Genomic DNA, 23,303 nt, shown 5'->3' on the forward strand with positions numbered 1-23,303 from the left:
CCATTACTGCAATGCACCCTAAATAAGAACTTTTTAAAGGAAATATGGGCGGAGTAGGATCTGACACAGCCCAGGTGATGAGTCAGACTTGGCATGGCCACTAATAATCAGGTGGGGTGAAGATCAGAATTCAGGAATGGTGAGATTGTTCCGCTGCTTCTACTCAAAGTTTAGGTCTGGGGACACATTCTCAGCTGTGATATATTTTTGGGAGTCCATAATAGGTTTAGAGGGCCAACGTGGATATTAATACAAGATATCTCAGCAAAGTGCAGAAATCAGGCAATGCAGAAAGGATCAAATGAAGCGCTTAGGTTTGGAAGTTTAAAAGCAATTTAGGTATGAATGGAATTTTGACTCCAAAGTGCCTAAATCCCTTTAGAAAATGAGAGTTAGGCTCCTAAATCAGTTATATGTTACAATGCTGAAGGCAGCAATAGCTAAATACCATTAAAAATCTTGGCTCTAATAAGTAGAAGCCAATCAAAAAAAGAAGCCAGGAAAAAGCTAAGAAAGCAGCTCAGACATGCTCCAAACAAGCAAGAGAAAGTTTCCATCTAGTAATTCATAGGTTAGCGGAGTCTTAGCGTTGTTAATAGTTTATATACATAGTTTATATATAGCCAAATCAAACATATCCAAGGGGAAGGTGGAGGAGTCTGGGTAGTCTATGAGAAGAAGTGGGTAGGATCCACATAGTCACTCCCTTTGGCCCCATATAAATTAATCAGCAAAACAATGCAGCCTTAAGATATTATCTTTTCTGCACAGCCCTGCCCCCTCCACCATCATGTGGGCAGTCGTGTCCAGGAGATAGCTTTGTTAGTATAGCTTCCATGGAGATGTGCTGCCAGGGATGGGAGTGGGGGTCAGAGCTGGTCTAAATGATGTGGGGCGATTCACGTTAGGGGATCCTCATAGGGATTCCCTCCTTCTGAGCCCTCCCATGGGCTTTTCAGTAAGAGGGGAGGATCTCAGTCCTTATTATTTTTATTGTTACTTGACAGCAGGAATCAGTTATCACTGCGGTGTGGTGGCTAGAATAACTTTTACAGCCCTCTATCACAGTACTAAGACTGGCTATGCATATTACAATTTTCAGCCTCCACTAGGGTTGAGTCTGGTGCTGACTGTTGCTCACTCAGGCATGCCAGGTATGCCACCCATTCCTCTGGAAGCTGCTGAAAAGGGAGCTTCCTTCCCTCTTGCATCCTCCACCATGCTCTAAGGAATGCATTAGGGACCGGACTGACAGCCCCAGACCAGTTAGGGGAGATTGCCATCAGCCAGGAGAGGCCTGTCCTCTTTAAGAACCAAAGGAGAACCATTCCCCAAATGATCTCCATGGGAGAGCTAATCCCTCAACCAAGCAGCTACTGCATAGCCAGAGGATATATCTGCCATCACCACTGCTTCTAGAAGAACTAGCTGCAAGATAGAAGAATCACCTAGAGGAGCCTCTATGAGGAGCTAGGGGAGGACTAAGGGATTCTTCTCCCATGGGGTATCAAGGGAAATTATTTTGGGGGCGGGGAAGTATTTTACACAGGACGTGTCTTATATATGACCAACTGGGCTGAAACATTGTAGGCAGCCCTTTGCTAGAATGTTGGTAGTACATCCTTGCATAGAAATTCAGTATAAAAATGATGCTGAGCTAGTGAACCTATATCCACAAATTTCAAGAGATTCAGAGTTATGGTTACTACAGCACCTTTAATTTTGGCACACTGCAATGTATCTGAGCTATGTCTTCAGCCGTGGATAGATACTCCTAAGACTTGCCATACTGGAACATATTAATTTGGTCCATCTAGATTGGAATCTTGATTCATGAAATGGCCTTCACTAAACCCTATTTCATACAGCTAGCCAACTGTGTAATCCTAAATCAACAAAAAGAGAATCCATTTGCTCAAAAAAGACACTTGATTTTAAAGCTTTTCATACAGTTAACCTTCGATATATTTTCTTTACAGAGCAGGGTGGGCACTGTCACCTTCTTTATCACACCAGCAAAACGGGAATGTCCCACAGCATGGCTGTAGCCAGGGCTTCCACATAATGTTGTACAACGAGAGCTGTTGTGGGACTGGAGTCAGTGTCTGTCGATGCTCCTGAACAGCTCTTTCTATTCTGCTTATTACTGTGTCAAACAGGGGCTCAGTGGGAGATGATAGAGGTTTGGCCTCGGAACAGTCTCTGGAGAGATCAAAGAGTAAAGGAGGGTTATGATGGGTTACACCTTCCCCAAAACATGGGCAAACTCTTCTTCCATAACATGCTCCAGCACCCTCAGGCTGGAATATTGGAGTCACATAATGAGCCTTCCACAGTGCACCACCTGGTAGGAGAGAAACCAGATGTAAGATGATACAGATGGACATAAAATGTCATTAGAAGTGTGAAAGATCTTTCAGCACTGAACATATTTTCAGAACTTAACAAGTAAAGTTTTTAATTTGTAACACAAGGTGCCAAGTTTTGCCTTCATACTGCTGGATGGGGTAGTCAGACTTTGGGTCCATCCAAACAGGATTAACCCAATACTACCCCTCCCAGAGCAACTGAGCAGGGAGAACCTTGGTTCTGCACCCAATATTCTAGTCAGCATACCTGTGCCCGTAGCGTGTATATCAAAATATACATGCAGGACAACAGCAAATTATTACTGCTCTATGGGTACCTGCACCGTTCCTAGCTGGCACAACTACATACTGTCTCCTATCCCAGGCTTGTTGCAAAGCCATCATTGTTTTTGGAAGAACCGTTATACTCACTGTCCTTTTGGTGCCACCGTACTGCATGTAAATACATGCCACAGTAGTGAAACAGGAACTCATGCTCTGAGTGCTGAATGGACCCCTGCAGTAAAGGCATTAGGTTCCGCCCATCGATCACCCTAATGTTGATGGAGAGAATGGCAGTCACCAAACTGCATTGAGCTGCAGGATAACAAGTTCTGTACTCGACTGCCATTGCAATTTAAAACACTTGCAATTGAAAGCACAATTGAAAACTTACTTTTGGAACAAGGAACATTTATGAGAACGGGGTGAATCTCAAACATGTAAAAGATTTATATGAACTATATTCAGCTTAGGGATCTGGAAATCACATGATAAACATCCAATATTGAGATCTAACATTAGGATCGTTTTCAAAAAAGATTCCATATTGGAAATTTAAAGGACTGAATATGTTTTACAATTTCTGTACCTGTCCTGGGGCACTATCCCTCCAGCCAGGTAAGCCACCGTAGGGTAAATGTCCATAAGACTTGTAGGTTCATCGATAACTGTGTCTGCAGGTAACACTCCCGGCCATCTAAATATCCCTGGCACACGGATCCCTCCTTCCCAGCCTCCCATGCCTTTTCCACCTATTTTTAAATAACAAGGCAATAGAAGATATTTTAGAAACATGAAGTGTAAATTTAGTTGTTTCAATCCCATGAAAATGGATTTTCTTCAGCTGCCCCCTCAGTAGCTTACCCATCTACGGATTCCCCTTTGTTTTACAGACAAGAGAATTGCCACACTGGACCATAGGATGGATCACATTTTACTACGTAGATGGTCACATTGATGCCTCCCTTCCCATTTACAATTCAATGGATCACCTTCCATTCACAATCACATAACACCCTGTTAAAACTATAGCAACTGTTTAATATTGTAAGAGTATTTAATGTGTTTTAGCAGTTTTTAATGCAATTTAGCATGTGACCAGCCAGTCCTTCATGAAGCACCAGTTTGAGGACTTCTGAATTAAAGTATTCCATCTAATCACGTAGTTGCCTATGTACTAGTGTATCTCCTGGAATTCTTTTTGGAACATTTTAATAACATAGGAAAATAGATGCAGCTTTATCAATTCCTTTCACAATACACCTCTATCCCGATATAACGCTGTCCTCGGGAGCCAAAAAATCTTACCGCGTTATAGGTGAAACCGCATTGTATTGATCTTGCTTTGATCTGCCGGAGTGTGCAGATCCCACCCCACCCCCCAGAGCGCTGCTTTACCACGTTATATCCGAATTCGTGTTATATCGGGTCGCATTATATCGGAGTAGAGGTGTATTAAAATCTTCTTATACCCCTAGTATTTTGAGCAGTCTAACTTTGATTAATTACTTGAGTAGTGTAGCCTGATTTAGGGTGTGTTAATAATATTAATTTAATTTATCATTTATTTTTTATTTTAATTAATTAGTCAATATCAATAATAGTTAATAATTAATATTAATAGTATGGGTTTTAGGCTCGCCAATCTGTTTGATCAGAAGATAAAATTTCTTGTCCCAAATCAGGCTCCACAGAATTTATAAAGGACCCTCGGGGGTCTGACAGGAAGCTCACACTGACACAGATATAGCCTTAAAGACTTTTTATTAAAATCAATAATAGTAAGTAAATGGTGAAATAACTTTACAAAGTTACAATTGCATTACTGCTATTCGAAAGATACATATGATAATATAGTATTATATGCAACAAAGCTTTGGTTAATATACTCACACCCTTCCTTGATAACCTGGTGGTAAGAGACACAGGACCAGCCTTGCAGTTCAGGTTTCTCAATTCTTGAGTGAGGGATGCAGTGCTTAGAAAAATCTAATGCTAAGAGCTATCAAAACTAAATTACTTGACTAACTTAAACTTAAAATCAAAACCTAATAAACAAACTAAGAATAAAACTTAGGGAAACCAAGCTTAGCCTAGTTTCTTTGAAACTTAAAGTTTAAGAAGAATAAGTACAGCCTACTAATATTAGCACTCATCGTAGATAGATAGAATAGATAGAGACAGTGGAGGAAGTAAGTCAGAATAATAGAGAGGAGTGCTCTAGCGAGGAGAATCACCTCTTTTATAGGCACAAGTGCCGGAAATCCTTCCTCCTATGCCCAAATTTCATTCCTCAACCACAAAATGTTAGGGTACGCTTACTCCATAGGCTAGTATGTTTGTGCATATTGATGACATGTACATACGCACATAAGTTCCCTTGTGGTACCTGCTAAGTCTGTGGGTACAACATTGAAAACCCCCCATGCCATTCTCCATTGTCTATTGGTCTAGATAAAAGGTAATAGACATAGGCATGGGTACTTATCTATTTAGGTAACAAGGTATAGGTCAACTTTACTTTTCTGGGTAAAAGGTCTTAATATAGATGTGCAAACTTTGCCTTAGTTTAACATACAGGATATGGCCTGTAGGTCTCTTGCATTACAGCCAAACTTACTTTAATATAAATCTATAAACCTATTACAATAAACCAAATACTTAAACTATAAGAAAAGATATATATATATGCAAGCAAGCAGGTTAATCCTATAGGCTACAGTAGTGGAGTGATCAGCCATTGAGGTACCAAGACCAGGCAGGTGCAGAGGGCAGTGGAGAGGTGGAGCAGTGGTTCCAGCAGCAGCGAGTAGAGAAGCCTAATAGGTGCTGCTAGAGGAGAAGTCCCTCCCCCCCTTTGTGCTGGATGATTCAACTGTACTAGCCAATACATATATGCTAGGCATAGTATACACCACATTCATAGATATTATGTGCATGGTATTAATGTAACTCACATGGGTGTTGGGAAGTTATGTTACCTTAATGTATTATGCTCGTCTCACAATTCTGCCCACCCACGCCAATTGTCCCACAGCACTTTGCAAACCTGAAGTCAGCTTTGGCATTAGAAAATAGAAACTTGCCAAAGCAAAGATGCATGACTACTTTGTACCAAGTACAGTTAGAGAGTACTTTCCTGGCTCATCAGCACTTGGAATCTTGAATTTAAAATGAGATATGGGAAAGTATAGGGAGGTACCAAAGCCAAAGCTGGCACAAACTGGTGGGTTAAACTTAAACTGACTGTTTAATAATTTGTTCCAGTATCTTTCCAGCTATTGACATTAGGCTGACTGGTCTATAATTGCCTGGGCTCTCTTTGTTCCCCTTTTAATATTTAAAGATATTTCAGAAATCAAAGAATCTTTCTTTGATCTCAAGATTATGCTGGGGATTTATGACTCCAGAAATTCTAAAGGAAGCATTTTCCCTGAGGCTCCTTCATTATTAGCTGTTAATTTGAGTAGAGTGTTTAGCAGCAGCTCTGTTCTAGAATAGCTTGATGGCCCTGGTGTGAGACCTATGACCATCACAAGAAGCCTGGTGGTGACAACTTCCAAATATTCCTGCTACCCCTCCTATACCTCTTAGGTTAGTAAGAAGTCTTTTGATTTGCTTCATCTTTTCAACCCAGTCTAAATGAAAGTACCCCTGATTTAAGGGGGTAGAAATTCTAAGTATTATTTGTCAGTGGCCCTATTTAAAAAAAAATTAGGGAAAAGATAGAGTCACATGCCAATTTGCAGTACCACATACGTGTATTACTAGAACGATCAGTGTTTTATTTTCTACCCAGAAGACACATTTTAAAAGGTAAAAAGGCTCTCCAGTTTAGGTTCGCAAGAGAGAGTGGAGGGGAGTTTAAAGACTAGTGCATGGCTAAGAAAGTCTGGCGTATGAGAGCTCTTCTTAGACAGAGGCCATTCAATAGAAAAAGTCAAAGGAAAACAGTCTATGAATGTACAACCAGGAAGAATTTCTGTTCCTTTTAACAAAATAAGTGACCAGGTCACAGAAGAAAAACCTGTTGGACTATATTCTATTTTGGAAGTTGGTGGCAATGGGTTATGACAAGATTAAAGTTAATATTGAAGCCCATATCTCCAAACCTTTGTTCTTTTCCAGAATGGCTTCCAATCTCCAGGTAAGTTACAATTTTGATAAACCAACAATATCATAACAAAGCTCCTAGAGAGGATGTTATCACAACACAGGTTTATAAGGACAGTATAAATTTGTGGGCCCTGACCCCTGTGTTAGTAAATTATTTACTAATATAAATAATACAGAAATTTCTGCTCTCCATGTTGGTCCATCAGTTATATTGTTCTTCTTTACAAAAAAGGTGAAAGCAATGAGCCTGCGAATTACCAACCAATTAGCCTTTTACATGTGATTTTTAAACTATACTAGAGATCTCCTGTGGATATTAAAGGTTTAGGTAGAAAGTTGTAATTTATTTGCTGAGAAACAAGCTGGTTTCAGAAATGGCTGCTCTATCATTGAAAACTATTTTGCCCTGTCATGGGGTGCACTCACCGCTAGTGGCGTCTCCTGCTGGCCATCCTGGGGATTAGCTTTGGCCAGCCATTGTGCCCTCCCTGGAAGTGTCTCTCCCATTGTTCTCTCACCCCGTACACCCCTCTTATTTCAGGAACCTCAGCTTCCTTTTCATGACTGAACCCTCCAGCCGAGTCACCATATGTGTTTCCCCCTTCCAGGGCTGGAAAGTCTCTCTTCACAAACAAGCTCAAGCAGTGCCCCACCAGTGCCACTTCATCAGCAGCTGGTAGGGGGACCTGGACGTTCCCTCTATTCCAGGTCCCTGCTCAGGGGCCCTCTCACTAGCAGGCAAGGTTTGACCTATTCCAAACCTTGCTGCTTTTCCCCTGAACTTTGCCTACCTCTTTGGCTCTCCCCCTTCTCTGGGCTTGCCAAGCTACACTCTCTCCTCCCATGGAGTAACTGTAGGCTTCTTGCCTCCAGCCCCAGACATATGTCTCTTCTCCCAGGGAGTGACTGGAGACTCCTTCCTTCCAGCCCCTTCTGTTGCTAGCTTCCTGGCATAGATAGCCCCTGCCTCTTCCTGCCCAGCTGAGCCTCTTCTAATTAAATCCCTGCTCCCTGTATCCTTCTCCAGGTGCAGCCTGGGCAGTTAATTGTGGGGTGGACACCCCGTCACATACCCTTATTCATTTAATTCATAAATATTGCTCCCCCCCAAAGGGGGAGGGGATTTTTTTGTGGTCCTTGTTGACCTGAAATTGGCTTTTGACTCCATTGATAGAGGTCATCTCTGGGATAAACTTGTGAGCGCTGTCATAGCTCTTCGGCTACGCTCTCCCCTGAGAGACCTTTATAGCCAAATGGTGGCAAAAGGTAGGAGATGGCAACGAGGTGAGCTGACTGACCCTATCTACATCACAAAGGGAGCCCACCAGAGCTGTTTATTGGCCCCTTTCATAGCTCATGTTTACACTAATGAAGTTGTGGTGATTTTAGAAGTGACTAAAATAGTGTTTCCCTCCCTGAGGTTTGCACCAATTTACATTGGCCTTTCTTTATGCAGATGCCATGATTTTGCTGCCTCATATACTTCCGGGCTTAATGCGAATGTTAAAGGATTTTAGCTCTTTTTGCCAGCAGGAGTACCTGACCACAAAAGGGAGCTCCAAATCAAACAAATTTGACCCAGAAAGCTAAAGTAATTTCCTTTGGCCACAGACCGAAGCTTCTTAAATGGATAGAGGGCTATTATATTGAATAGGATCATTGAAACCTTTTTGGGTATTTGTTTTACATATAATGGCTAATGGGATAAATCTATAGAAGAGGTAAAGAAGAAAGCCTTAAGTTCTATGCAACTGGTGCTTTCTTTTACATAGGTCCACAGGGATAATTTAATCATTCTGGCTTTTAGAGTTTTCAGGGATAAAGTCCATGCCCAAATATTATATGGTGTGGACATTTGGAGCTGGAAAACCTTTAGCGTGTTAGAGGTTGTGCAAAAAAAGTTTTAAGGAGAGTGCTCCATTTCCCAAATTACCAACCATCTGCTTTACATAGATTGTACAATTTCAACTAGGGCTTGGTGCCTTTGCATTAATTATTGGCTATGTGTTCAGCATATGAATCTACAGTGTCTTCCAAGGCTATGTCTGGAGGAACAGCTTAACAAGACACATACCCTAAAGTTCCCCTGGCTTTTGCAAGTCCGTTGTTCTCTCCATTCCTTGGGCTTCTCAGAACTTGACCTGGCTAGGACTGCAGGCAAGGATGTGAAATCTTTACTTAATTTTAGAGCAGGAAATATTTGCAGACAACAGGATGTCAGTTTTTGAATTTTTAAAATTTGTATCTGTTTTACTGAGCGCTGTTGATTTTACAATACGCCTTCATTTGCTATGCATTATGGCCTATTGCTAAAATGCTATTTTAATAAATATGATTTGATTACTTACTTGCTCCTATGGTACCATTAAATACTCTGTTAATTATATCAGGAAGACAATTTGCATTTTTAAGAAATTCACTCTGGGTAACAATCCTCACCTTTGTATATTCCATTCCAACCACCTAATTGGGCTTTTCCTTCTTGAGCTTCCAAAAACCCACCATGGTCAGAGGCAAAGTACGTGAGTGTGGTATTTTTCAAACCTTTTTTATCAATAGCATCCAGGACCCTGCCTGTAAATAAAAATAGTGATAAGAATGTACCAAGAAACAAAAGTAGAGCTAGGGCTAGTAAAACAAATTTTGGCTTCAGTTCTACAAATATGCACACATTTAACTTTAAGGATGTGAGTAGACTCAAGTGGACTACTTGCACAGATAAAGATAAGCATGTACTGAAGTGTTTGTGAGATCTGAACCTTTGCTTGTGATTTCAGTGACAATTTTTAAATGCAAAGGAAAAGTATAATGTACCATTAGCCCATTATTATTATTATTAGTAGTAGTATTGTGGTAGTGCCTATGAATCCTAGTCATGGATCAGGACTCTGTTGTGGTAGGTGCAGGACAAACACAGAGCAAAAAGATGGTCCCTGTCTTGGAGACCTTACAATTCGAGGGCACACCTACACAAACACTGACTGTGTGGCTAGCAGAGGTGTAAATCTACAGCTCTCCAGTATGCCATGCATTATCTATCTGTGTGGACCCTGCTGCTATGCACTGAACATTCCCTAGGCTGCACTGACATATTGCAGTTTGAATCAAGACTATGTCAATAGACAGTCCATAGCCAGCATGGGTCAGATTCCCAGATGCACTAGGCAATGGTTAGTGCATAGCAGCCGGATCAGCACAGACAACTAGGGTGACCAGATGTCCCGATTTTATAGGGACAGTCCCGGTTTTGGGGTCTTTTTCTTATATAGGCTCCTATTACCCCCCACCCCTCTCCCGATTTTTCACACTTGTCTGGTCACTCTACAGACAACTGCCCTGTGGAGAGCTGTACATTTACACACCCCATCTTACCGCACAGTAATGGTTTGTGTAGATGAGCCCTCAGCAGCAGACTACCTCAGTGAGTAATCAGAAACAATGACTCTCCTTTATGAATGTTGTGAGCATTTTAATTGTGTGTTAGGTTGTTAGAGCAAGTATCATTTGTTAAATCGACTTACCCACCATCCAGTCCATCTCCTCTACATTATCTCCATATAAGCCATGCCTGCTCTTCCCAAGAAACAACTCCGTGGTGATGAGGGGTGTGTGGACATGTAGAAAGGAAACAAAGAGGAGGAACGGCCCATGCTTGTTTCTTTAAAAGAATTAATCTGTCATTTCCTTGCAAAGAAGTACCTTACTTTATACACATACTTCGCTTTTTTAAAATTGAAGTCATAACTCTTTTGTGAAGGTAATCTGTGATATTAATATGTGCTTATGTTCCAGTAACTAGATGCTTATGCGGTTAGTTTCTGTGAAATCATAGAATCATAGACTGAAAAGGACCTTGAGAGGTCATCTAGTCCAGTCCCTTGCAATCATGGCAGGACTTAGTATTATCTAGCCCATCCCTGACAGGTGTTTGTCTAACCTGCTCTTAAAAATCTCCAATGATGGAGATTCCACAACCTCCCTAGGCAATTTATTCCAATGCTTAACCACCCTGACAGTTAGGAAGTTTTTCCTGATGTCCAACCTAAACTGCTCTTGCTTCAATTTAAGCCCCTTGCTTCTTGTCCTATCCTCAGACGTTAGGAAGAACAATTTCTCTCCCTCCTCCTTGTAACAACCTTTTATGTACCTGAAAACTGTTATGTCTCCCCTCTGTCTTTTTCCAGACTAAACAAACCCAATTTTTTCAATCTTCCCTTACAAGTCATGTTTTCTAGACCTTTAATCATTTTTGTTGTTCTTTTCTGGACTTTCTCAATTTGTCCACATCTTTCCTGAAATGTAGTGCCCAGAACAGGGCACAATACTCCAGTTGAGGCCTAATCAGTGCAGAGTAGAGTGGAAGAATACCTTCTTGTGTCTTGTTTACAACACTCCTGATAATGCATCCCAGAATTATGTTTGCTTTTTTTTTTTTTGCAAGTGTTACACTGTTCACTCATATTTAGCTTGTGATCCACTTTAATCCCTACATCCCTTTCCACAGTACTCCCTTCCTAGGCAATCATTTCCCATTTTGTATGTGTGCAACTGGTTGTTCCTTCCTAAATGGAGTACTTTGCATTTGTCCTTATTGAATTTCATCCTATTTACTTCAGACAATGTCCAGATCATTTTGAATTTTAATCCTATCCTCCAAGAGACTTGCAACCCCACCCAGCTTGATATCATCCGCAAGCTTTATAAGTGTACTCTCTATGCCATTATCTAAATCATTGATGAAGATATTGAACAGAACCAGACCCAGAACTGATCCCTGCCGGGATCCCACTCGTTATGCACTTTCAGCATGACTGTGAACCACTGATAACTACTCTCTGGGAAAGGTCTTCCAAAAAGTTATGCACCCACCTTATGGTAGCTCCAGATAGGTTGTATTTCCCTAGTTTGTTTATGAGAAAGTCATGCGAGACAGTATCAAAAGCCTTACTAAAGTCAAGATATACCACGTCTGCCGCTTCGTCCCATCCACAAGGCTTTTTACCTTGCCAAGAAAGCTAGCAGGTTAGTTTGACATGATTTGTTCTTGACAAATCCATGCTGACTGTTACTTATCACATTATTATCTTCTAGATGTTTTGCTTTATTATTTGCTCCATTATCTTTCTGGGTACAGAAATTAAACCCAGTGATTACAAAATTACATTAATTTTTGAATATTTAAAATATTTCCCTTTGTCTTCTATTCACAAGTAGAGAGGTTCCATTTTGGAGGCCAGATTCTTTGCTGGTGTAAATCAGCTGAAGTCCAGAGAGTTAGGCCAATTTATACCAGGTGAGAACCTGGCCCTAGTTTGCTGCCTGACTATTTTAGGACCCCAGTTCATTGCTGGGACAGAGAGAAAAGGAGGAACGTAATGAAGCACCAATATAGATCAGTAGCTGAGGTGAGCTGCAATCATTTAAAATAGTCTGGTCTCATGAGGACAAAAAGCAATTTTATAAACAGAGCCTGGAAATTTTCTGTCCAGAAGTTGAAAATTTTGAAAAGTTAAGAGTTCCTGAAAACAGTAAATTATAAGGAAAACCTTCAGGCAGCCTTAACTTCAAAGGAAAATGTTGGCACAAGAACAAATGGATAAAAACTGGCTATGAATAAATTCAGGCTGGAAATTAGAAGAAGGTTTCTAACTATTAGAAGAGTAAAGTTTTGAGCCAGCCTCCCAATTGAAGTTGAAGAAGCAATAACCTAATCAGTTTTAAGAAAGAGATGGACACATTTATGAATAGGATTGCATGACTGGGTAGCCTGTGGTGGTGGTGGACTGGCCTTGACAGCCCGGAGGTCCCTTTTAATCTGTGTCTTATGTTCCTAAAATCTCATGCCTCAGGGCTTCAACTGCTTACCAGTAAGGGTCAGGGAGGGAATCCCCCCCGCCCCCACCCCAGTGTGTGTGTGTGTATATTTTGTCTCCTTCCTCTGAAACCTCAGAGATAGCCCTGACTAGAGATGGGACACTGAATGCGGTGGGCAGGTGCTTTGAGATGGTACTGAGAATATTTTTATTTCAGGTGCTTGGCTGAGGAGTCTTGCTCATGGATCTCACTGATCGCCATATGTTGGGTTAGGAAGGATTTTTCCCTCAGGTCAGACTGGCAAACCTTGGGAGTTTTCACCTTCCTCTGAAGCAAGGGGCACAGGTCACTTGCTAGAATAATCTTGGTATGCCTCATTAAATCAATTCCCTGCCATTGCAGGAACCTCAGGAATTGGTGCACCTCACTCACTCCTGTTCTGTGCCTGTGCCACACAAAAGTTTTGTCTTCCAAGGACCGTGATACTTTGATCTAACACTGGTTGTTAGTTTGGTATGGGGGTGGTGGTTAGTGGCCTATGATATGCAGGAGGTCAGACAAGGTGATTTGGTGGTGCTCTCTGGCCTTAAACTCTATGTCTATGACTTTAACTTTTGGAGTCAAGATAATAATTATATATAGAGGGCTTTACATTTGAAAGCATTATTTAAAAATTAACTAATCGATCAATCAATTAGATAATTAAACAATGTAGTAAGATATTCAAGAACTAAAACAAATATGGTCAAAATGAAATGTATTTTACCTTTCAATAAAAGAAATGGCCTCCCTCAGTATAAGGGATGTCGTTCTCTCTACCACCATTGGCTGTTCAGTAATTTCATGGTTTCTCATCATAATGCAGTCCCAATATCTTATGAATCCATAACTCGAGAACCAGGATGCAAAGAACAAAAAACCAAACCAAGCAAAGCAGGTGATTATTTTCCAGGTGACTGAGACCAAGCCAGTAAGTCTTGCTATTGCAAGTGTGAGTACAGCAAGGCCAATTGTCTGAGTGTAAAGCCAGAATTTGGTTCTCAAGACTCTGTCCTTCTCTGGAGGTTGTGTTATTTGACAGTCATTCATTAGACTAAACGGCATGCCATAAAAATAATCAAACCCATGATTTAAAGGGTGATGACAGTAGTCGTTGCGGGATTCACAGTTCACACCTTGATGCCACTTCCCTGAAAATATATATATATATATATATTTTAAATGTAAAGTTACAATACAATACAATCATTTAAAATATTCTGCTCTCATGAGGACAAAAAGCAAAAAACTACCTCATTAATAAAATTACTTTTTCCTTCTATAATGAGACCCTAATTATGTAATCTGCTCCAAGAGGCTGAGTCCTCACATCCTCACAAGTCCCTCTGAAACCATTGGGGTTGCTGTTCAGGTACACAGTCCCTCGTGCCTGGATCGGTTTAGGCCCTATTCATAGGCCCTAAAATAGGATCCAGTAATCGAGAACAGCCAGGATTTAAAGGGCAAGGCAGAAAATATCTGGCATTCTTGGACTTCTACCAGCTATGAAAGAGGGGAAAGAAGTCCTTTTGTTACACAGGCTGAAACAACATTATTCTCTTGCCTCTGTACCCTCCAGAAAGCCAACATAATGAATGAGGGCAGTAAGTAGGATATTGTTCTGGAAAACTTAGAACAGTGTAGCAGTAGATCTCTGTAGAAAGTCAGATGATGTGTGGGTTACAAAGTGATAGGGTGTGATCTGGATATAAATATGGAGCCAATTATAAAGTGAAATAGGCTCAAGACCCCTTATACCAGTGAAAATGACATCTTTTCTGGCCAAACAAGCCATGAGATGTTGGGAGATATCAGTGTAAACCCTATATTGGATGTAAATAGCTTTAGTGATGAGGATATATACAGTGAACGGACATAAAGAAATACTAGTTTATGGTACCTGTCCAAGCTCTAGATAACCTTTCCAACTCAAATAATAAAGCCATCATGAAACAAAACAACAGCCACTCCTCCCCCGTAATATATAATCATTACTCAGAGAAAAAGGGCACACCACAATCCAGCTCAGTCCTCCCGCAAAGGCCCACTCAAACAGATGGTCTTTGCAGCATACTCAGAAGATCACTAAATTCAAGATGGTTTGAACCAAGGTATGAGGGCTGTGAATTCCAAAACCAAGGGGCCAGCCGCTCCCTTTCATCTATATTAAAGCTCCTCAGGTGTCACTGCTGATCACCAGTGTGATACAGGGGGAAGTTCTAGTCCATCAGGTAGGCCATTTCAATGTCATGGATCAAAAATAATACCTTGAATTCCACTTTGGAATCAAGGCACAACCAGCCCCAGCTATGGAGCACAAGAGTCATGCACTTAGAGCAAGAATTTTGCTAAACAAGTGGCCCACTGAATTACTAGTGGCACACTAACTTCAGACTGCAATTGGATTTAAAAGTTTAGCTGCATGCAGAGAGCACTGTAGTATTCTAATCCTGAGCTGACACGAGCAAGGATCACAACCAAAAGGTCTATATCTGAGAAAAAAGGATGCAGCCTCCTTGCAAGATGCAGATATGAAATGATGAATAGGTGGGTGAACACTCTGATCAGGAAGTCTGAATTGCCCTCTGCCAAATACTCAAGTAGGGTGACCAGACCAGATGTCCTGATTTTATAGGGACAGTCCCGATTTTTGGCTCTTTTTCTTATATAGGATCCTATTACCCCCCTTCGCCCCCTGTCCCAATTTTTCATACTTGCTGTCTGGTCACCCTATACTCAAATTATTTCCCAATCCATCATGATCAATTCCACTTTTTGATGAAAATATAGGCATACTGTCTGTAAATACAGACACAGATATAATGGGATTGAATTCAGAAGTGTTGAATGCTCAAATCTTTAGCTGAAGTTAATGGTAGCTGTGGGTTCACAGATTCTCTTTTAAAAAAACCAAACAAACAGGCCCATAGAGAATAAACATATAAATAAGAGAAATACGTTTTTGGCAGACATGCAGTAAGCAACATTGTCAAAGCCAACTCATCAAAAGCTTTTAACAAAAATATTGCCCTCAAATCACATTGCTGATCATTTAATAGCTGTTCTTGCTCTGCAGTTAAACCCATTTCAATTTTGAAGAGAGACAAAATATGCAGCCCTTAGACAATTAGAAAATACAAAGTTGTGATACACATCTTAAAAGAAATTGTGAGTTAATTTAGTGCCCAGCTAAATGTAACATGGGCAGGAACTGTGCAAGATGCCTTACTTAATGGTCGTGCACTTCAATCCTGCTATTTATTGCCAATACTGCTTATGACCCCCAGACTGTTCAACAAAGACTGGCAGTCTTGCTCAATTATATGATGCTTTTGATGCCTATGTTGGGACTCAAACTTAGGCACCCCTCGGCAAAAAGTGAGCACACTCTGCCATCTAAATCCTCAGAATGAAATGCCATGGGCTCCCTAAGGGATAATGTCTATGGTGAAGTACAGGAAACTGTACATGGTTTATGTCAGTGATTCAATACTGAAGCCAAGCGGAAGCACTTGGCAGCGTCAAATGTGATATTTATGAAAATTCTGAAACTACAGCATTTTCCCCTCATATATCACAAGGAAAATGAAGATTCAACACAGCACAACTTAAATAATATAATAATAATAAAAATAATGTTTTCCTGTTTTCTAATGCCTTAAGGGCTACATTTTCAATATCTTCTGCTAATTTTTGTGTCTGATTTTGAATGTACACAAATCAACTTGTGCATGCACATTAAATAGCAGATGTTTAATTTGTGTGTGTAAATGCTGTTTTGTATATGTAGGCCAAAGTTTTTGGCTGCCCAGACTTAGGCATCCATATTAGGTTGGGTTGAGTCCTCTGGAAATTCAGTCTTAAAAATTCTCAGTTTATGCTTTTTCAGACCTGGCCCTTATGGTGGGAGAGGTTAGATGAACCATTTGAGGGAATACCATTTCAGGTCATGACTAAAAAATGAATAGTTGTTTTAGCAAGTTGCCTTATGAAAATTGAGTGGCACAATTAGACAGGTACAAATGAAACTGACATCTTTATTAATCCTGTAAAAGGATATTTTATTTGGGCTGTATTGAAATCTTGTTCAAGTACAATGTAGTATACTGTAACTTTTGAATAACCTTAACTCATGGTACTGCTATACATGAAGGGCCAAATTCTCAGATGGTGTAAATTGGCTTAGTTCCATTGCTTTCAATTGGAGCGGTGTCAATTTATACCAGCTGTGCTTCTGGCCCAAAGTGTCTAAAACCTAAAGGTACAGGCTCAAAATGTAACTCATTTGTACCTGTTAATATAATATTATTGGGAATCACTAGATAGCACTATTCCTGGTACAGTAATCTTGCAAGGTCTATTTAAATGAATGCAGAGGCAGTTAGATCTTGGACAAGTGCTTGTGGTTGGGTGTGATACAGTTCTCTTTCAAAGGTGAGCGTATCATCAGTATCATTTATTCTTTCCAGCTGAATGTCTTTCTGACTGGAATAGTTTCTTTGGTGCAGAACTAGTGCCTACAGGATATACCTGGTGCCAGATCATGCCAAGGTCCCAGGCCTCACTGAACACTGACAAATGCACAGCTGGAAACCAGTCTCACTCACCTGTGTGTTAGTGTTGTTAAAATAGATATTAGAGTTACAAGAATATGTTTAGACTTTATGGAATGCTTGTAGGATGCTGCATGCATTAATTCTACCTATAGTATCTGTATCCCATGTTCTAAGGCAGGGATTGGCAACCTTTGGCACGCGGCCCATCAGGGAAATCTGTAACAGGCCGAGGGATGTGCTGGCCGCCGCTTCCCGCAGTCCCCATTGGCCTGGAACAGCGAACCGCGGCCAGTGGGAGCCACGATCGGCCGAACCTGCGGACGCTGCAGGTAAACAAACCGTCCTGGCCTACCAGCGGATTTCCCTGATGGGCTGCATGCCAAAGGTTGCTGATCCCTGTTCTAAGGTAATGTTTAAATGTTTGCTAAAACTGTAAATCCCTCCACAGTCAGGGAAGAAGCATTACCAAGTGTGAAATGCCAGTTTACCACAAAAGGCGTTATCTCCTCCCCAGCAAAAGAAGGTCTACTGTCAGACATGCCATTGTGGACAAAATACTTTGTTGATTGCTTCCCTGCCCCCCTGAAGAGGGTATGTGCACAAGCCCTCCTCCCAGCACAGCTTGAACCCTCGGGGAAGGGAATAAAAATGCCTGTTAAGGCATTTTCTTTATGCTGCCTGGATTCTGGGCGGCAAAGATTCCGAAACATAAGCAAGAGATCCCCAAGCTGCTTGCCTTGGGTTCGCCCTAAAGGACATAAAACCTCACTTATTATAGAAGCTTCTTTTATCTTTTGAAACTTGACTAACTCATTTGTGGGTGTATGTTTACCTGCTTTAACCGCATAAATAACTCTCCTATTTCTTTTTCTTACTGGCTACACATGTTATCTTTGATTTGAGATCGGAGGTACCGTTGACCTGGGGTAAGTGACTGGTTCTTCAGGACTGGGAATAACCTGAATACCGATGTGGTTTTTGGTGCAAAGGGCCATCTATTATAAAGGCAGGCTTGCTTGGGTGTCAAGATAGATTGGAGTGCTCAAAGGGGGACTGTCTGTGACTCCATGTTAAGGCTGTTATAATGCTTTAGGAGGTCACATTTGATACTTAGTTGGTGAACTCTAATTATAGAACATACAGTCAGTTTGGATTTTTCGCCCTGTTCCTGATCAGTCTGCCCTGAGGTTGCACTCACGCTTGTGAGCCACTCCAGACAGTTTGACACTGACACAAGGGAACAAAGACATATTATATGATATGATGTCATAAACATTAAAACTGAGAATTGATCAGTCCCCTCACAATGAAGTATTTCAGTGCTAAGTGGTCAGCTAATACTTTTTACCCAACCAATATTGAGTCTACATACCTATTAGTCCTGTGGTATAACCTTGCTGCTGTAGTATCTTGGCAAAAGTGGTTTCATTTGGAGGGAGCCCTCCTGAGGCCCCAGCCCACTGAATAACACGATAGTCATTAGTGGCATCCATACCTATAATACACAATTTTTAAAAGTACTAAACACAGCAATGAGGGTGCTTTAGTCAAAAGCAAATTTTGTTTTTATAATAGCTCGCTAGAGCTCTCTCGTCTGCACAGTCAAAACTTGCTAGACTCAATAATCAACCTTTTGTATCTTTCCATTGTCTCTCTCCTCCTTGCCTCCAATAACTGAATAATTAGCCGGCCACTAGAAAACATACTTACATTCTTGGGTCCAGATCCTCAGCTGATGTAAATCAGCATAGCTTCACCGACTTTAATAATGTGATGCTGATTTACACCAGCTAAGAATCTAGCCTATGCTGTCTGGTTAAGCCCCAGTGAAAATAAATTAGTCTCTGGGTGAGAATGGGGAGATGTAAATCTCTTGCTTTTATATTACCAATTTCTCATTTGAACCTCACACAGATGTGTGTGATGTTTTCCTTCTACCTTTTAATCATTATTTGCAGCAGGACTTGGAAAAACATAGAAAAAACATCTTTTTACAGATTTTAGAAACCAGAGTTGTGGATCTGAGTGAATGTTTGATGGTGGGAAAAAGAGGAAAGCTGTAAACACATAGGGCATGGAGATGGTCAAACATAAGTCAAATGTCAAGTTTCTGGAAGACTGAAATGGGTCACTAATATAAGGGCTATTACATATTACAATATCATCCAGACTTTACGGGTTCTGCACTGAGTTATAGGAACACAGACTAGACTGTAGATATGGGTGCACAATTCCCACTGATCTCAATGGGAGGTTAAGGGTGGAAGTGGGGCAGCATATTAACTTCAAACTCTCTGGGATACACACTGCAATAATTTGCGATAGTGCAATGACTAGGGAATTGCAATCTAGAAGCTTGCATAACTATTTGTCTTTCATCCCTGGAACTTGTATCATCAGGAGAGAAAATAATGCTTCTGTCAAATTGATTACTATTGTGTGGTTAGGGTGAACTATAACACAGTTACAGAATTATAAGTTACTGACATTTGTCTTGCATGTCAGTCATTCCTGTTTTTTGACCAGAGGGAATGAAACTAGTCTGAGTATATTGCCTACATGCACTTACTTGCCATTACATTACTATCACAGGTATTTCTGTTTAGGATTTAGGACTAAAGTAAACTGGGTTTAAGAAACCTTTTGCCATTTGAGCACGGTGCTATAAATTGTTAATGTTTTGCTATACAGTTACTAAATCTCACTATTGGCATCACTATTACAGAGCAGCATTATTCCATGATCTTTTGTGCCACAAAATATACTAGTTTGAGGGGAAGCTGCTGCCAGGAATGACTGTTTATTTTCTACCCCACTGACTTTCATATGGCCCAGCCACATCTGTTAAATATCTATGGATCTTCAAAAGTGCATTGCCCATGTGGAGAGGCTTCTGGTGGCAATTCAGTGGGGTACATCATGGCTACTGCTCCCATCTGTTTGCACCTCCTAGCCTCCTTTCTAGCTACATCAGTGCTCTTTTATGTGCTGTGCAGAGGCAGGGATGAATGGATCCATGTTGCAATAATTATAACATAAAATAAGCAAATATCCCCAGCAGCTAGTGATGGGAGACTAGACGAGGAGGGCTCTGAATTACTATAGAAAATTCTGTCTCAGGTGTCTGGCTGTTGGGTCTTGCCAAAATGCTCAGGGTCTAACTAATATTTGGGGTTGGGAAGGAATTTTCTCCTGGATCAGATTAGCAGAGACCCTGGTGGGTTTTCGCCTTCCTCTGCAACATGAGGCACAGGTCACTTGCAGGTTTAAACTGGAGTAAATGGTGGATTCTCTGTAACTTGAAGTCTTTAAAATCATGATTTGAGGATTTCAGTAACTCAGCCAGAGGTTAGGGGTCTATTACAGGAGCGGGTGGGCAAGGTTCTGTGGTCTGCAATGTGCAGGAGGTCAGACTAGATGATCATAATGGTCCCTTTGGCCTAAATGTTTAAAAGCTAAGATCTCTTGCTAAGATGGCACTGTACCATGAAACAGGTCCAAACCTGATCTGATGGGGTATCTGCCAGTCAGGAAAGCTGCTCTGCTTGGGGTGCAAAGTGGAGCCGCAGCAATGTGCTGAGTAAGCTTCACTCCTTCCTTTGCCAGACGGTCAATATTAGGGGTCCTAAAAACAAAACCAACACAACCAAATTTCATTACAGTGGTCTGTCAGCTAATAGTGATTAGCAATGTTGTGTACTGTATTTTTCTTTTTTTTTTTAAATAAAAAACCTAATAAGCATTTCCTGAGCTTTCTACTAAAGTTGGCCGTTGACTATTTCCTCTGCCATAATTAGGATAATAGATTTTTTATTTCTCTCTCTCTTAGTCTGGTCATTACAATTGTTTGGACATTTTTAAAGTGAATAATTCCCAAGCTTAGACCCCATCCCTACAAGCAGTTCCACACAGTGTATCCTCATGCTGGTGCACAGCCACATGGAGGCCACTGGGGCTCTCTGGCTGCAGGGGCCCATCCCTGTGTGGCTACTCGCAGGAACACAGCCTTACTCAGGAATTGACAGAAGCCTGCTGGTTAATGGAAATAGCAGGTGACAATGTAATACATGGTGAGAGGCTGAAGGTTATGTGGATTTTTTTTCAAAAAATAATTATGTTGTCCTACTCTTACGGTAGAAAGACACCTGGCACTATCATACCATCACTGTTTATGCAGAACTCATCACAAAAGGCAGATTGTCCTCACTCATGCAAAATTCTCATTGAAGTCAATGCGCGTTTTGCCCAAGCGAGGACTTCAGGATTGGTTCTCCGCTTAAACAACCACATATAAAGCCTACAGAAATGGGATGAAAAAAAATCAACACATCGCTGTATATCAAAATTGCCTTCCATTTTGTTAACATTAATTAACTCCTTAAACATTCTCAACTGAAATAGGCTGCCTTTAGGAGCATAAGGAACATTTATTTCTCCTTTTCTTTATTTTATTTTCACGTTTAATTATTTTTTTTATCTGAGAGTCAGAAAAAAAATCGCCTAAACTTATACAAATGCAATCATGACTTGTTTTTTAGAGGGGCTGCTCACCAACCACCCCCAGTGACTTCTGTTGGTGGTGATGGCTGCTTAGCATTTCTAAAAATCAGGCCCAAAAGAACACAAAAGAATTGTTATTGATAAATAACTGACAATAAACATAGCCATTGCTAACAGAGTATGTCATTGTGAGGCTTTTATAGCGCTGGAAGAGAAATGGTCCAGTTAGTACCTTTAACCTACTGCTGGTGACACCAGCAGGGAATCCCGTCCTTCTGCCAGCAAGCCTCTCAGCAGAGGAAGAATTGGACAGACTATGACATTCTTACAATAAAAAAGTAAATTAACAACTTTGATTACTATGCTTAAATCCTTTACCTTATAGTATCATTTCCATAGCAGCCTACATCTCCAATACCAAGATCATCGGCCAGTATCAGTACAATGTTGGGCTTGTAACTGACTGAAGCATGTGATCCAGGTGGCCTTAGGAACAGACATAAAACTAGCAGGATGGTCAGAGAGGTCCTGAAAAGGTAAAAAAAAAAAAAAGAAAAAAAAGGGCCTAATCAATATAAATTTGGCTATTTTTATTTTTAAATACATCCAGTAGGAAATGGCAGGTTAAATCAGATAATTCTAACCCCGGAAGGAACAAAGTGTGAAAAGTTTTATGAAGAACTGACAACACAAATTAAAAAAAAATAGATTGTATTATATAGGAGCTTTCAGTGAAATTCAAACTGAAAAATGACCCCCTGTTACCTATTCCACACTACAAAGCAACTCACTTATTCCCATCACTTTCTATTTACTGCTTGAATAGTGTGAACCAACAGAGATTTCCGCTGTCTTCAACACCTAGGATTAGATAAAGACAGCCAATCTGGTTCCGTTTGTCAACAAGAGAGCAATAATTTTGTTCCTTCATTTCTTTCATAGCCATGTAATGAATATCTCCAAGGAAGAAGACAGCAGGAACATACTATAGGAAGCAATAAAAGTTTAGCAGGGCTGGTCTGTGAGCAAGCCACATATCTATTATTAGCTGGGGATTTCTGTGAGAAATAAGCACAAATATTAACATAGCCAAAATGCCCCTTTGTTTCCAAATTGGTGTTATGGCATCGTCATGCAAGTTTTGCATTCTGGGCAAACAAACAGTTCTATAAATCTTTAGCTAGAAGTAAATAAGTGAGGGGAAGAATACAGATCTGATTAAGTATAAATTTGTCCCTTTATATGAATATATAATGTGCCACTATGCTGAAAAAATTAAAACATTTTGTATTTCAATCAGCTTTATGGATGTCAAACAGAGTTTCTATGGGTTCCTGAACCTGCTACAGTTTACAAGTTTAAAGTTCTTAATATTTGGCCAAGAAAAATAATTGTTAAGTGTTGATCCAACATTCCATATTACAAAGAATTAAAGTTGTGGATGATACATTTTTAATGGACTAACCTAAAATACACGGGACAAGTTTTCAATGATCACCCTCGTATCATAAGGACAATTCAAGAGCTAACTAATCAAAATGTTGCCACTTATTATGGTTATTTTTCTATTTAGTCTAATAAAATTTTCCTGCAACGTTTACCCACCTTTTCCTCATGAATATTTAAATTACTGAACTACTATAATAAT

The 23,303-nt window shown here is 40.5% G+C and overlaps 1 protein-coding gene across 3 annotated transcripts in view; it reads right to left on the reverse strand.

Moving 5' to 3' along the window:
• Nucleotides 1–23,303, reverse strand: part of LOC112113623 (arylsulfatase D-like) — a 56,219-nt gene that overhangs the window by 27,299 nt on the left and 5,617 nt on the right. For 2 of the 3 annotated variants that reach the window (XM_026650494.1, XM_026650496.1), the window contains exons 3-11: nt 22,034–22,183; nt 20,659–20,780; nt 18,528–18,650; nt 13,327–13,750; nt 10,268–10,404; nt 9,186–9,320; nt 3,220–3,382; nt 2,781–2,902; nt 2,000–2,344 (exon numbers count right to left, since the gene is read on the reverse strand). In XM_026650494.1, coding sequence (XP_026506279.1) covers nt 2,000–2,344; nt 2,781–2,902; nt 3,220–3,382; nt 9,186–9,320; nt 10,268–10,404; nt 13,327–13,750; nt 18,528–18,650; nt 20,659–20,780; nt 22,034–22,183 — 1,721 coding nt within the window. Of the gene's footprint in view, nt 1–2; nt 2,345–2,780; nt 2,903–3,219; nt 3,383–9,185; nt 9,321–10,267; nt 10,405–13,326; nt 13,751–18,527; nt 18,651–20,658; nt 20,781–21,315; nt 21,453–22,033; nt 22,184–23,303 lie in introns of those variants that run through there. The other variant, XM_024209977.3, reaches the window with a different exon arrangement.

The sequence above is a fragment of the Terrapene carolina genome, unplaced genomic scaffold (genome assembly GCF_002925995.2).
Source record: "Terrapene carolina triunguis isolate 2854851 unplaced genomic scaffold, T_m_triunguis-2.0 Scaffold25, whole genome shotgun sequence".
NCBI classification, from domain to species: Eukaryota; Metazoa; Chordata; order Testudines; family Emydidae; genus Terrapene; species Terrapene triunguis.